A 12,760-nucleotide genomic window follows, 5' to 3' on the forward strand; every position below is an offset into this window, starting at 1 on the left:
TCCAGCTCCAGTATGCAGATGGCCACTGTGGATTTCCCCACACCTCTGGACGCACTGGCCCAGTAAAACTCCTTGTGTGATTACACACAGATCTTCTATGGATTTTTTTTTTTTTTTTTTGCGGAACCAGGGATTGAACTCAGGCCCTTGCGCTTGCCAAGGAAGCGCTTATTCCACTGAGCCATCTCCCCGGCCCCTTCTATGGATTCAGTTCCTCTAGAGAATCCTAATATGGGCCAGTGGCAGAGCGGAGGTCATAAAACTTGGCTAACTAAAGGGAGGTGCCAGGGAACCTGAGGCTCGGCTTCCCATGATGAATTGAGGGGTGGGTCTGGGATGATCACGTGTGTACGTTATGAGCTTTGACGCACCTGGGGACCACCGAGTTACTGGGCAAGCAGGTGGCTACAAGTGGAAATGGAGGCAATGGTTCACTGGACAGAGTGACACAGGACAGAGAACACCAAGTGAGAAGTAGGCCAAAGATGGAACCCCAAAAAGGCACTGATAAGATGGGCACAGTCTGGAGGACTGGGAACGTAGTGTCTCCTACTTGTGTGCAGGGCGAGGACAGTTGGTGACAACCTCTTTGGAATACTATGCAAGTAACTTGAGTATAGATGGCTTTAGGTACAATGTTTTCAGGACAGCCTGGGTGTCCTCAAAGATGTAGCTTTCATCTTGGGCAGGGCTGCTACTGGACCTTCCAGCTCCAGTATGCAGATGGCCACTGTGGATTTCCCCACACCTCTGGACGCACTGGCCCAGTAAAACTCCTTGTGTGATTACACACAGATCTTGACAGACTCAACAAAGAGCTAATAAACTTGTGAGTTGAGAAGTCATCCTTGGGTGGGTTTTGGTGGGTATTGGAAAGCTCAGTAACAGAACTTCCAGAAGAATTCTAGGGACACAACAGCTAGCAGGGAGGACAGGAAGAGGTCAGAGGGCTCCTGTGCTATTTAAAATAAAGAAGAGGGGTGTGGTGGCACACACCTATAATCCAGCACTCAGGAGGCTGAGACAGGAAGATCCCAAGTTTGAGACCAAACTGGAGACAGCTATAGACAAAATACCACTTTCTTTAAACAATGCTCCGAACAATCCTGTAGAACATCTCTCTAGAAATGGCCCTGAGACAGAAGGAAGTGATCTGACCTACCTCCAGTTGTCACCTTGTTTCCAGTCTTCACTACAGATGCTCTTGTGCTTTACAGCTGCTCTCAGCTAGGAGGGCCTCCGATGCTACAGCTTACAATGCATTATGACTAGATATAGTCTGGGCCAATTTAAATGAAGGCAACATGTCCACGGGCCTGCAGTCTGTCTCATATGCCAGAAGAGGGTGCATATTTCTGTCCTAGAGACCTTCCTACATAGCTCATGGCGGCCAGCCACAGGATAGTCCTGACCAAAGTCACAGAGGCCATTTCCTCCACAGCCCTCCTCACTGTCTCACTGTCCTTGTCACTCCTTTGTGTTCCTCATTCCAAATTTCCAATTTTTAGGGGGTGCTGGAGGCTAGACCTAAGGTTGGCAGATGATGAGCAAATGCTCTACTACTGAGCCACATCCCCAGCCAATCCTTTAGTACTTCAATGGGCCATTCCTAATCTGAACACCTAAAATGCTCTGAAATTTAAAAGTAATTTTTATTTTTGGTCTTGGGATCAAACTGAGGGTACTGGATATGTAGCTCACCACTGGGTTACACGCCAGCCCAGAAATTCCAAATTTTTTGAATAATGACATGGTATGATGTTCAGAAACCTTTGGATTTCCTGGGGGGGAAAGCAGAGATTTCTCATACACAGACACAAATTCTCTATGATGTTATATTTAAAATGTACCAATAGGATTTTTTGTTTGTTTTTTGCGGAACTGGGGATTGAACTCAGGCCCTTGTACTTGCCAGGGAAGCGCTTATTCCACTGAGTCATCTCCCTGGCCCCAACCAATAGCATTTTTAAAAAGCACAGTTTTGGCTTTTTGGTGGAACTGGGGATTGAACTCAGGCACTTATTCTACTATCTTCCCAGCCTCCAATTTCTGGTTTTAATATTAAGATGCTCAACTGGTAAAGACTATGCAAATATTCCCAAGATCAAAATAAAATTGACTTTAAACCACTTATTGTTCGCTGAAGAAAAATTAAACTTAATTTTGATCCAACAAAACTAAACTGATGCCTGAATCAAGTTTGTTTTTAAAATTAAAATCTTTGGGCTAGCCAGATAGCTCAGCGGACTAAAGCACCTGCTTTGGCAGTGCGCAGCAGCCGGGGTTCTATCCCTCCTGTGGCATGGCAGCCCCGCCCCTGGGGCACACTAAGACTGCGACTGAGACTGGGTGTGGTGGCAGGTGCCTGTAATCCCAGTGCTTGGGAAGCTGAAAAACAGGAAAATCACTAGGAGTCCAATCTGTGTAGTGAGAGCCTGTAGATCCTGTACTAAATACACAAAATTAAAAATAAATGACAGTGAAGACTGAGGACATGGAGAACCTTACTATAACATCATGTAACTCAGTTGTGCCCCAAATTTTCTGATCAAGGAGATTATGGAATCACAGAGGAATGTGATCGATGATGTATAGTGTGCCTAAGGAGAATCACATGGAGAGAAAACTTTCAGGCTTTCACAGAGAGCAAATCTGTCAAGCACTGGCCGTGACTCATCCACATGGCTGACACTGACAAAGGATCTACAAAGTGCAGTACAGGGTTACAGGGTAAATCCTGAGGAGACTTGACTGACCTTATCAGATACAAAAGTTACATTTTTTGTTATGTAGGTCTTGCTTTATCTTGGTCTTAACCATCCAGCAGAAAAGTATAAAAACGAGGTATATAAAGTAAAGCCTTATTAATATGCTGAGCTGTAAAAGGCTCTAGTCAACAACTTCTGCGGACAAACCCCTACTACTGTGGACTACTGGACTGTGTTGGATTATTTTGCTGAATTAAAGCACCTTTAGTATTTAGATGCCAATAGAATACCCATCTCTTGACAGGACTGAACTGGAGAGGATACAGAGGAAGGACCATTTTGTATTTGTATACACAGAATAGTTAGGATAGATGTACAACTGCTTTCGCTTGGTTCAGTGAGAGGAAGGATTTGTAGTAGTAGTGTTTGGACAGGATGTCATGGCTGCTTCTTGTGCTGTGGATGACCGCTGAGAAGATAACAATGTGCAATGTATTAATTACTAAAAATGTCCTATTAATCAGTTTGGAAAGTATCTCATTGATATTTCTCAATAAAATAAAATAAAAATAAACCAAACTGGTGATAGATATGTTTGAAAGTGCTCCCTAAATGTCCAAGAACAGTGATTCTTGGGGCAAGCTGCTGGTATCATCTCCCAGGCCTGCCACTGGGGCTAGTTGGTTTCCCTTGCGCCGGCGAGATGTCTCAGTGATCTAACATGCCTGCTTAGGCAAGCTTAGGCAGGTGCAGGGGACTGCAGTTTGATCCCCGGCACCACATGCTGGGCCAGCTCTGCCCCTAGGCCAGTCAAGTAAATAAATAAATAAATAGATAAATAAATAAATAAATAAATAAAATTAAAACCTTTGTTTGGGCAATCAGTCATTTCAATGCTACCTTTATAGTGTAAAAGACACTAATAAAATCTTCCAAGGAATTTTAACTCTTCTAGATGAGATTCAAAATAACTAGAGTTGTAAACTCAACAGCTCTAGACAATGACAGAAAATAATTCAGCAGGAACCCAGCAAAAATCATATAAACAACAGCTAGAAATTTTAGTTTTAAGTTTAATGACGTTTGACTTGTTCTCATGAGTAGCAAGCATCAAGTCTCAATACAAATAGTTCCAGAGACACAAGCAGACCGCTATCTCTGAATTCTTCTCAAATGTCTGCATGTCCCATAGATTTTGGTCAGATGAATACAAAAAAGCAGCAGTGATTTCTTGGCTCTATGAAAAAAAATGTGAAATCCAAATTAAAACAACCTAAAGATGTAGATATGCTAGTCACCACTAATGTACAGATCATGAAACCTGATTTTTCTAAGAATAAAAAAGTACTGTACTTTGAAAAACAAACTCAAAAACATAACCACCTTAAGGATAATACTGTATGTAAGGCCCACTAAGTCCTAGACTCACCTCACTTACCTTACTAAACTGACACCACTGCCTCAGAAGGAGATTTCTGGGTTTGACACACAGCCCAAAAGACTGAGATTATAGTGAAATGAAATCCAGATCCAACTTCATATAGATCAAAGCATAAACAAAATTTTGATAAATCTGACAAAATCAGACAAATGTGGTTAAAGCACAATCAACAGATCTGTATTTGCATGAGCTCCTTGAAGCTGTAACAGTAAAGATGCAATGAAAATGTTTTTACAATATTTATTAAGATAACAAATTTATAAATTGAAAGACTGAGAGGCACATAGTTTAAAAGGCCAATACCATGGGAATAATGAAGTCAACACACAGAAGAAAATATGAACAATTACAACCAATACAAGATTTTTTTTTAAAAGCCACATTCTCCCAATAAGCACTTATAGGAATCATCCTTCAAAATTACCATGATAAAAAGTTATTTCCTTCAAAGAAAAATAATTCTTTCCACCTACCAAGCCTAGAAAATCCTATTTACAATTAACTCCTGCATTTCACCAGTATTATGGCCTTCTCTATTGTCATTAAAAGTATTGAAAACTTTATAGCTATTATATTTACAAATGCACATAATATTTAAATTTGCTCTTCATTGAGAACAACTGAATATATACTTAAATCACAATACAAATGCTTTAGTGTTGAAAACACATTTTGTGGGGTCAGGTGTATGGGAAGAGGTGTATGTAGAAGTATGCTGTTGCGTAGGATTACTAGGCCAGTAAGTCTGATAAAACCCAAGGTAGTCACAAAAACAGGTCTTTGTTGATGAAGAATTTTATTTCTGTTTTTACTGGACACACTGGGCTTCTTCAGTCAACCTTTACCACACTGTATATTTTGGTAACAAACCAAAAGCATGCAAAGAAGCCAATAGTTCCTAGAAAAGAAAAAACAAATACATTTTTAAACAAAGTTCATAAATTACACCAACATGCACAGTTTAAGTGACTGGTTCCTTTAAAACTCCCAAAGCTCTAAGCTATTATTATTATTATTTTTTAAGGACATTACTGACTGGTTTTATTAATGCATATTAAATCATTAAGGAGAATGGTAGAATATTGGAACTGGACTTCTAGTTATCTGTATCTTTTTTAACAAAGTTAACAACTAACACCAAGGTTCAGTATGGCTGGAAAAATAGGACTAATGTCATCATTTGAAAGAATTATGTAAGAGTATATAATCTTTTTTTTTTTTAATTTGGCTCTAAAAATTTTATTTAACATTGATATGAAAGCTAAAGGTTTTACTTTTTTTCATAATTTTATTGATAAATAGCAATGAGACAGTTTCAAATTAAATCGCTAGGACAGTTTCAATAATTAACACACTGCATACATTCTTCTTAGTGGTTAATTGCTGTACAAGATGCGGACTTGAGATCCTATTTACAAACGCTATTAGAAAAAATCATTCTATTCATTAAGAGAATGTAACTATATATCTATCCAACCACTTTGAATACACAGATACAAAATAGACATTTATCTGTATACCCTTTTTTTGTTAAGTTCCGTTCTTTGAATATTATAGGTGTGTAAACTCAGCAAAATATTCTAAAAGAGTCCAGTAGCCCATAATAGCATTGGGTCTTCTGTTTAACTGGCAATGTTAGAAATTGTTGACCTGAGTCCCCCACAGCTCAACATAACAGCATGGCTTTACTTCCTATATTTCGTCTTCATCCTTTTCTACTGGATGGTTAAGACCAAGGTAAAGCAGGACCTATGCAACAAGAGTTGTAGCTTTTGGGTCTGAGAAGGTCAGTGAAATCCCCTCAGGATTTATCCTGAGATCCTATACCTCAGATTGTAGATACTTTGTCAGTGTCAGCCATGTGGATGAGTCACGGCCATTGCTTGGCCAATGTGCTTTCTGTGAAAGCCTGAGAGAGTGTTTTCTCACGATGTGACTCTCCTTAAGCACACTCTACATCATCGTTCACTTTCCTCTTTGGCCCCATAATCTCCTTGATCAGAAAATTTGGGACACTACCAAGTTACATGAGGTTACAGTACAAGTTCTCATATGTCCTGAGTCTTAATTGACCTTAGAAGGTTAGGGCCAAAATGTTGGCTTTCCTTGCAGCCCTCCTTTTTCTCTAATTTTGGTCTGCAAACTTAGGTTGTTAACCATCCAGAAGACAAGCTTATTGTTATTACCATACAACTTAGGCTGTTAAGCTTCACCTCATTATCTGTCTGCTTATCAAACATCTTAGGCATAATAAGGAACAGGTATTTTCCATCAAGTATTGATATATTGAACTTTAAGTCCCTACATAATATGATAAAAAAACATTTAAAAATTAGATTATATCTAAGCTATTATTAATGGTCAAGAAAATACCAGATCTATGGCTTTATGAAAAATATAAAACTACTTCAAATTAAATTTCTCATAAAAGCAGATGCAAAGTTGGGCGTGGTAGCGCACACTTGTAATCCCAGCACTTGTGAGGCTGAGGCAGGAAAATCATTGAGTTCAAGACCAGTCTGGACTATAAAATGAGCTCAAGGCCAGCTTGAACTGCATAGTGAGACTCTGTCTCAAAAAGACAAGACAAAAACAAAAACAAAAAAAAGTAAGATTACCTAAGCTTTCCATAATATGCATTATTTTCCTTACTACACACAAAAGATTCAGCTAAAAAAAAAAAAGAATCCCAAATTTCTTTTCCTAGTTAGGGGTATTTTATCACAAAATGGAACTGCTACTAAATTATTTTAAATATATGATAAAACTACATTTTTAATTATTCAGATTCACAGAATAATTAAATAGGTGATACTTCCCAAGTAGGGTTATTAGAAGTTATCAGTTCTTAAAGAATTATGCTAAAAATAAGACAACGCATAAGCACGTTTTTGAAAAACATTAAAAGTGATGCAATGGTGAAGATGTCCCCCAGATGAAAGGCACAAGTGGCCTGATCGGAGAGCAAAGGGTGCTTTGCTGTGAGACGGGCACACAGCCCACAGACAAGTAACTCACACTGCCAAACCTGCTTTTTCATCTTGCTAAAGAGGAACTAATCGGCCCTCACCATCTCTGTACATTGCTATGTAGAGTAAGCAAGATAATTCATGCAAAAATATATGTCTTATTGTCAGTCATCTTCATCAAATTAGAAATAAAACATTTAGGGGGGGCCTGCCAGTTAGCTCAGTTGTTTAAGCACCTGCTTATGCAAATACAATCAGGTTCAGGATACCACAGTTCAATCCCCAGCTCCATATGCCTTACCAGACCTGCCCTTAAGGCAGCCTAAGCCAGCCAAAAACAGAAAAACAAAAAATCTTTCTCAACTTCAGGGCCAGCCAAATAGCTCAGTGGATTAAAGCACCTGCAAACAGGTGCAGGAGTTGGGGGTTCAATCTCCGGGCCTGCCCTGCCCCAGGGGCACAATGACAGAAAATAGAGACTGGGCATGGTGGCGCACACCTGTAATCCCAACTCGTGGGAGGATGTAAACAGCTGAATCACTATGAGGCCAATCTAGTAGTGAGACCTTGAACACCCTGTAGACCCTTCCCTAAAATACCAAAATAAATAAATAAATAAATAAATAAATAAATAAATAATAAAAATTTGCATGTTAGCCAGGGACTCTTTTCAATGTGACAAAAATGAACCTAAAAAGGGCTACGTGACTGTCTAAAGCACTGCTGCCTTTTTTCTCACTTCAAATGAAGTACACTTTTAAATTTAGAGACTGCCAGGATTGGTGGCCTGTAATGCCAGCACAGGAGTATCACTGTGAGTTCTAAGCCAGCTGTGGCTCCGTAGTAGGATCCAGGTCAGCCTGAATTGCATAGTGAGACCCTGTCTCAAAAATAATAGATTTAAAGACTGTTCTGTAAAAGAATATATACTAAGTTGTAAAACTATTTGACAATTTAGAAAACAGAGACATACTGTTTTATGTGCAATTAACCTCTGAGAAACTCATACACAAAAATACTGATGCACAGTGAAGGGGACAGATATGCTCCTACCCCGTAAGGGTTTATATTTCAAGTCCTAACCTCTTTTCAACATGTCCTACAGGTAACCCACAAAAAGAGCGACAAAGGAGATGCTCTAAATGGAGAACTCTGGAAGTGCCAAGTGTGACTACATTCAAGTCTTGGCCACACAGAGGCCCTGCTGGGCCCAGGCCCAGACACTAAGCAGGATGTGGGACACCTTCTACAGCTTTAAAGGGCTCAAGAAGACTTGAGGAGAGGCTGGGGTTATTTTTATAAAAGCAATGGTGAAAAAACAAATACATTTAAAGAGTCCTGTGTTGACAGAACATATTTTAGAATAAGGAAAATATATATGCTTTTAAATAGGGAAGTACTTGATTTCCTTACATACAAAATCACATCAAAAAAAAAAAAAAAAATCACATCATCGACAATTCTGTGTATTCCCTTTTCTTATTTGTCCCGAGAAAAATTTTATTACTACCCTCCTGGTACACCCAGAACACAATGTAAGACCATTTTCCTTAAGCTGCAGTGCAATCACATGGTGTCATCCTGGACTTCTCAAGTCAATACACACACAGCCCCACCACAGAAAAACACAGAGGTTTTGCACTGCTCCACTCTGTTTTAGCTGAGTTTTGAGACAGGATCTTGCTATGAAGTTCAACTGGCCTCGAACTCCCTACATATCCCAGGCTGGCTGCAAATTTGTGATGACCCATCCTCCTGCCTCTGCCACCCATGTGCTGGGATTACAGGTTTGGGTCACCATGCCGGGTTTCCCACTCTTTTTTTTTTTTTTGTTCCTCGAATGGCTTCAGGGCACTTTTGGCCAGCGGGAGAGTTGTGAGGTTCGAACTCCAGCAAGCTGAGGCTGAGAGCTTTGTGGAAGCAGCCACTTAAAGGCCTGAGCTAGGGCCACGCCCCCCGGGTTTCCCACTCTTACACAACATTCCTTCTACAAAATGAAATGTGGAAGTTACTGTGTTCACTGCCTGATTCTATTCAATATGACTCCACAATTCAGGTAAAATTGGTTTAATAAATGAATGAAAATATGACATGTTAAAAGCCATAAACAACTTTAGATGACAGCTAGGCTATCATTTCTATATGTGCATTACAGTCACAAAGATACAAAGTCACAACAACAGCAACTGCTTGCCTCATAAGCCACTGCTGTCCTACAGCCCACTACAAGCACTCATGGCTGTGACCTGAACCTGAATGCAGCGTCTGCGGAGGCCTGAGTGCCTGGAGCCTGTGGAGCGCTCAGTGAGCAGCAGGCCCCACCTCATGCCTCCTCTGCTCATCAGCCTTAACACAGGGGTAAAAGGAAAACAATTCTTTCTCTTTTTTTCTTTTTTGGCGGAACCAGGGATTGAACTCAGACCCTTGAGCTTGCCAGGGAAGCGCTTATTCTACTGAGCCATCTCCTTGGCCAAGGAAAACAATTTTAATGGAAACAAATTTTGTTTTTTCTTTTCAGCGGAACCAGGGATTGAACTCAAGACCCTTGAGCTTGCCAGGGAAGCGTTTATTCTACTGAGCCATCTCCTTGGCCAAGGAAAACAATTCTAATGGAAACAAATTTTGTTTTTTCTTTTTAGCTCCTACCTCCCCTTACACAACATGCACGACAATCCTAGACATAGTTTTAGATGCACATTTTATGTAATACTACTTTTTTGTAACAGAGAAAGGTCCCATTTTTTTTTTTTTTTTCACTTTAGTCACTTATTGCACAACTGCTAACCAAGTGCACGCTGGATGCTGGGAGACCAAATACCTTTATCAATTCAATTTATTGTGGCTCAAAAATTCTGATTAAACCCTGGTTTTACATATATAAAGCACATATCCATCTAATACACATTATATACCATCAGGTGCTTTGGATCTAGAATGGAGATACAAACTTCTAATTCCAATTTCGAGAAGGACTGCCCTATAACTGTCATTTTTTCTTTCTTTTTTATGTATTTGGCACAGGGTCTCACTATGCAGTTTGGGCTGGCAGTGATCCTCCTGCTTTCAACTTCTCCAGTGCTGGGAATACAGGTGTGCGCCACCACGCCCAGACTCATGTCAGCTCAACGTGCCTGGGAGCAAGGCCAGCTACTATCTTTTCTTGATGCCACCTCTTAGCTCTACCTGGTCATCTCCTCAGTTTCTCCCTATGACTCAAGCCTATGTGGAAACAGCTCTCTACCTACTCTGAGAGGGCACAGAGCACATGCACACCACTGAGAAAGGCAAGAGGTCAGCTGCTCTGGGGTCAGCTCCATAGACTCTGCCTTGGTTTCTGTTTATCCCTCTATCATCTTTGTAGAGCTGCACTGCATGGGTGGGTGTATCAAACCATGATGCTTAGTTAGTTTTGGGGGCCAAGCACAGGAGCACTAAATAAAACAAACCTTCATGGGGTTTTTAAAGGGAAGATATTTAATAATTCTGCAAAAAATGTTTAGCTAAAAATAATCTTACCTGTAAAAAGGAAGAAGATCAAAACCATTATCATGGTATAACCAAAGTACAGAATTGTACTTGCTGTTCCTGTGATCTGTAGCTTTGAAAAGAAGTAATGTATTGCATATATTAAGAAATACACCGCAGTGAAGCCACTGGTGAGGAATGAACGCCACTGCCAATGGTAATCCTAGGTAAAGAAAAAGGTAGTCAGTTAAACAGCAAGAATTACTCCCCATAATTAGAAAATATGCATCTTTGTAAGTTACAGAGCAAATATACCTAGTGAAAGCCCCTAAACCTAATTGTTGCCATCAGTTCCAACCCCTGGCTTCTACTGAATTTTATATATTTTTGGCTTCACTAAAGGCACTAAGAAACATTTCTTAGATATTGTGAAACTACTTAAAAACTGGCTAAAAAGTGAAACAAAATATTAAAGATTATGAGTAATAAAGTATTTGGCTATAATTACAAGTTTGTGATTCCCAAGGAAAAGCAATGTACAAACACATGATTCAAAATTAGTATTAGTTATGTTAAAGTATAAATTATATAAAAGTCTAGTAAACTATATTAGGACCTTCTATTAATGTCTGGCTGAAATATATGTTTAATTATTACTAATATAACATAAATAAGCTAGGTGATTAAAGCAGCTTTTCTTGCTTTTATATAAAGTGGCTTATGGGTTGGCAGAACTTTTAAAAGCAAACCAAGATTAAAAAGGGTTGAGAGTGTAGTTTGGTGTGCAGTGTCCTTGGGTCCAAGCCCCTCCTCTTTCTTTCACTGGGACTTGAAGGGAGGGAGAGGGGATAGAAGGAGGGAGAAAGATAAGGGAGAGGAAGGAAGGAAGGAAGGAAGGAAAACAGGTTTCAGGGTACGAGATCTGCATGTAAAACTCTGGTTTCTTTTTATTTTTGTGGTGTTTTTTTGGACACTGAACCTGGGGCCTCTCATGTGCTACACAGAGAGCTATACTCCCAGCACCCTTACATTTATACCAGCAATGAACAGGAAGACCAAAGAGATGAAAGACTTACATGCTAAAGACCACAGAACACTGCCGAAAGAAATTACAGAGGACCTAAATAGAAAGGAACTCAGGAACTGGAAGACCTACTATTGTTAGGGTGGCAGTACCTCCAAAGTGAGCTGGGGAGTCACTGTAATCCCTATCAAACTTCCCAAGTTTCCCTATCAAACTTTTCCAGAAATAGAAAACTTGATCCTCAAATTCATATGAAATTGCAAGGGGCTCTAAATGCCAAAATAATCTTGAAAAAGAACAAAGCTGCATCTGTCTATATTCCAAAGCTTATTACAAAAGCTCCGGTAGGGGTCAGGGCTCAGTAGAAGAATAAGCACTTGCCTGGCAAGCACAAGGGCCTGAGTTCAATCCCTGGTTCCACCAAAAAAAAAAAAAAAAAAAAAGCTCCAGTAATCTAAACTGTGGTACTAGTGTGAACATACAGGTGACTGGATTTGAACTGAGAAGTCAGAAGTAAACCCATACATCTATGGCCAAATGATTTTCAACAGTAGCTGTTCAAAATTTCTTCAATGAATGTGCTGAGACAACTGTGTATCATTACAAAAGATTAAGGTTGGACTTCTACCTCAAACCATATACAGTACTTAATTCAAAATGAATCAATGCCCTAAATGTATAAACTGAAACTATAAAATACAGAAGAAAACATAGAGATAAATCTTCCTAATCTTGAATTTGGTGATAAATTTTTAGATATGACATCAAAATTATGAACAAGAAAAATTAAATTAGACCTCATCAAAATTAAAAACTTTTGTGTAAAGGTCACCTAGAAAGTAAAACAAGGTCAACAACTTCTGACATTGCCAGTCGAGCGGAAGACCCAATACTATTATGGACTACTGAACTATCTTGGAATATTTTGCTGAGTTCACACACCTATAATATTTATTTATTTATTTTGTGTGTGTGTGTGTGTGTGTGTGTGTGTGGCCAGCTCAGTCCACCAGGGGGCGGGGCTGGCTGGCATGTGGTGCTGGGGGATTGAACCGCGGTCCCTGTGCTTTGCTTAGCTTAGCTTGTTCTAAGTAGGTGCTTTAGACCACTGAGCCATCTCACCAGCCCCACACACCTATAATATTTAAATGAT

The 12,760-nt window shown here is 39.6% G+C and overlaps 1 protein-coding gene across 1 annotated transcript in view; it reads right to left on the minus strand.

Moving 5' to 3' along the window:
• Positions 1-4,302: 4,302 nt before the first annotated feature.
• Tm9sf2 (transmembrane 9 superfamily member 2) overlaps positions 4,303-12,760 on the minus strand; it is a 66,871-nt gene continuing 58,413 nt past the window's right edge. The window contains exons 16-17 of the mRNA XM_004631189.2: positions 10,635-10,806; positions 4,303-5,047 (exon numbers count right to left, since the gene is read on the minus strand). Coding sequence (XP_004631246.1) covers positions 4,980-5,047; positions 10,635-10,806 — 240 coding nt within the window. The 3' untranslated portion in view covers positions 4,303-4,979. The remainder of the gene's footprint in view (positions 5,048-10,634; positions 10,807-12,760) is intronic.

Source organism: Octodon degus, unplaced genomic scaffold (assembly GCF_000260255.1).
Source record: "Octodon degus isolate 3935 unplaced genomic scaffold, OctDeg1.0 scaffold00039, whole genome shotgun sequence".
Lineage (NCBI taxonomy): Eukaryota > Metazoa > Chordata > Mammalia > Rodentia > Octodontidae > Octodon > Octodon degus.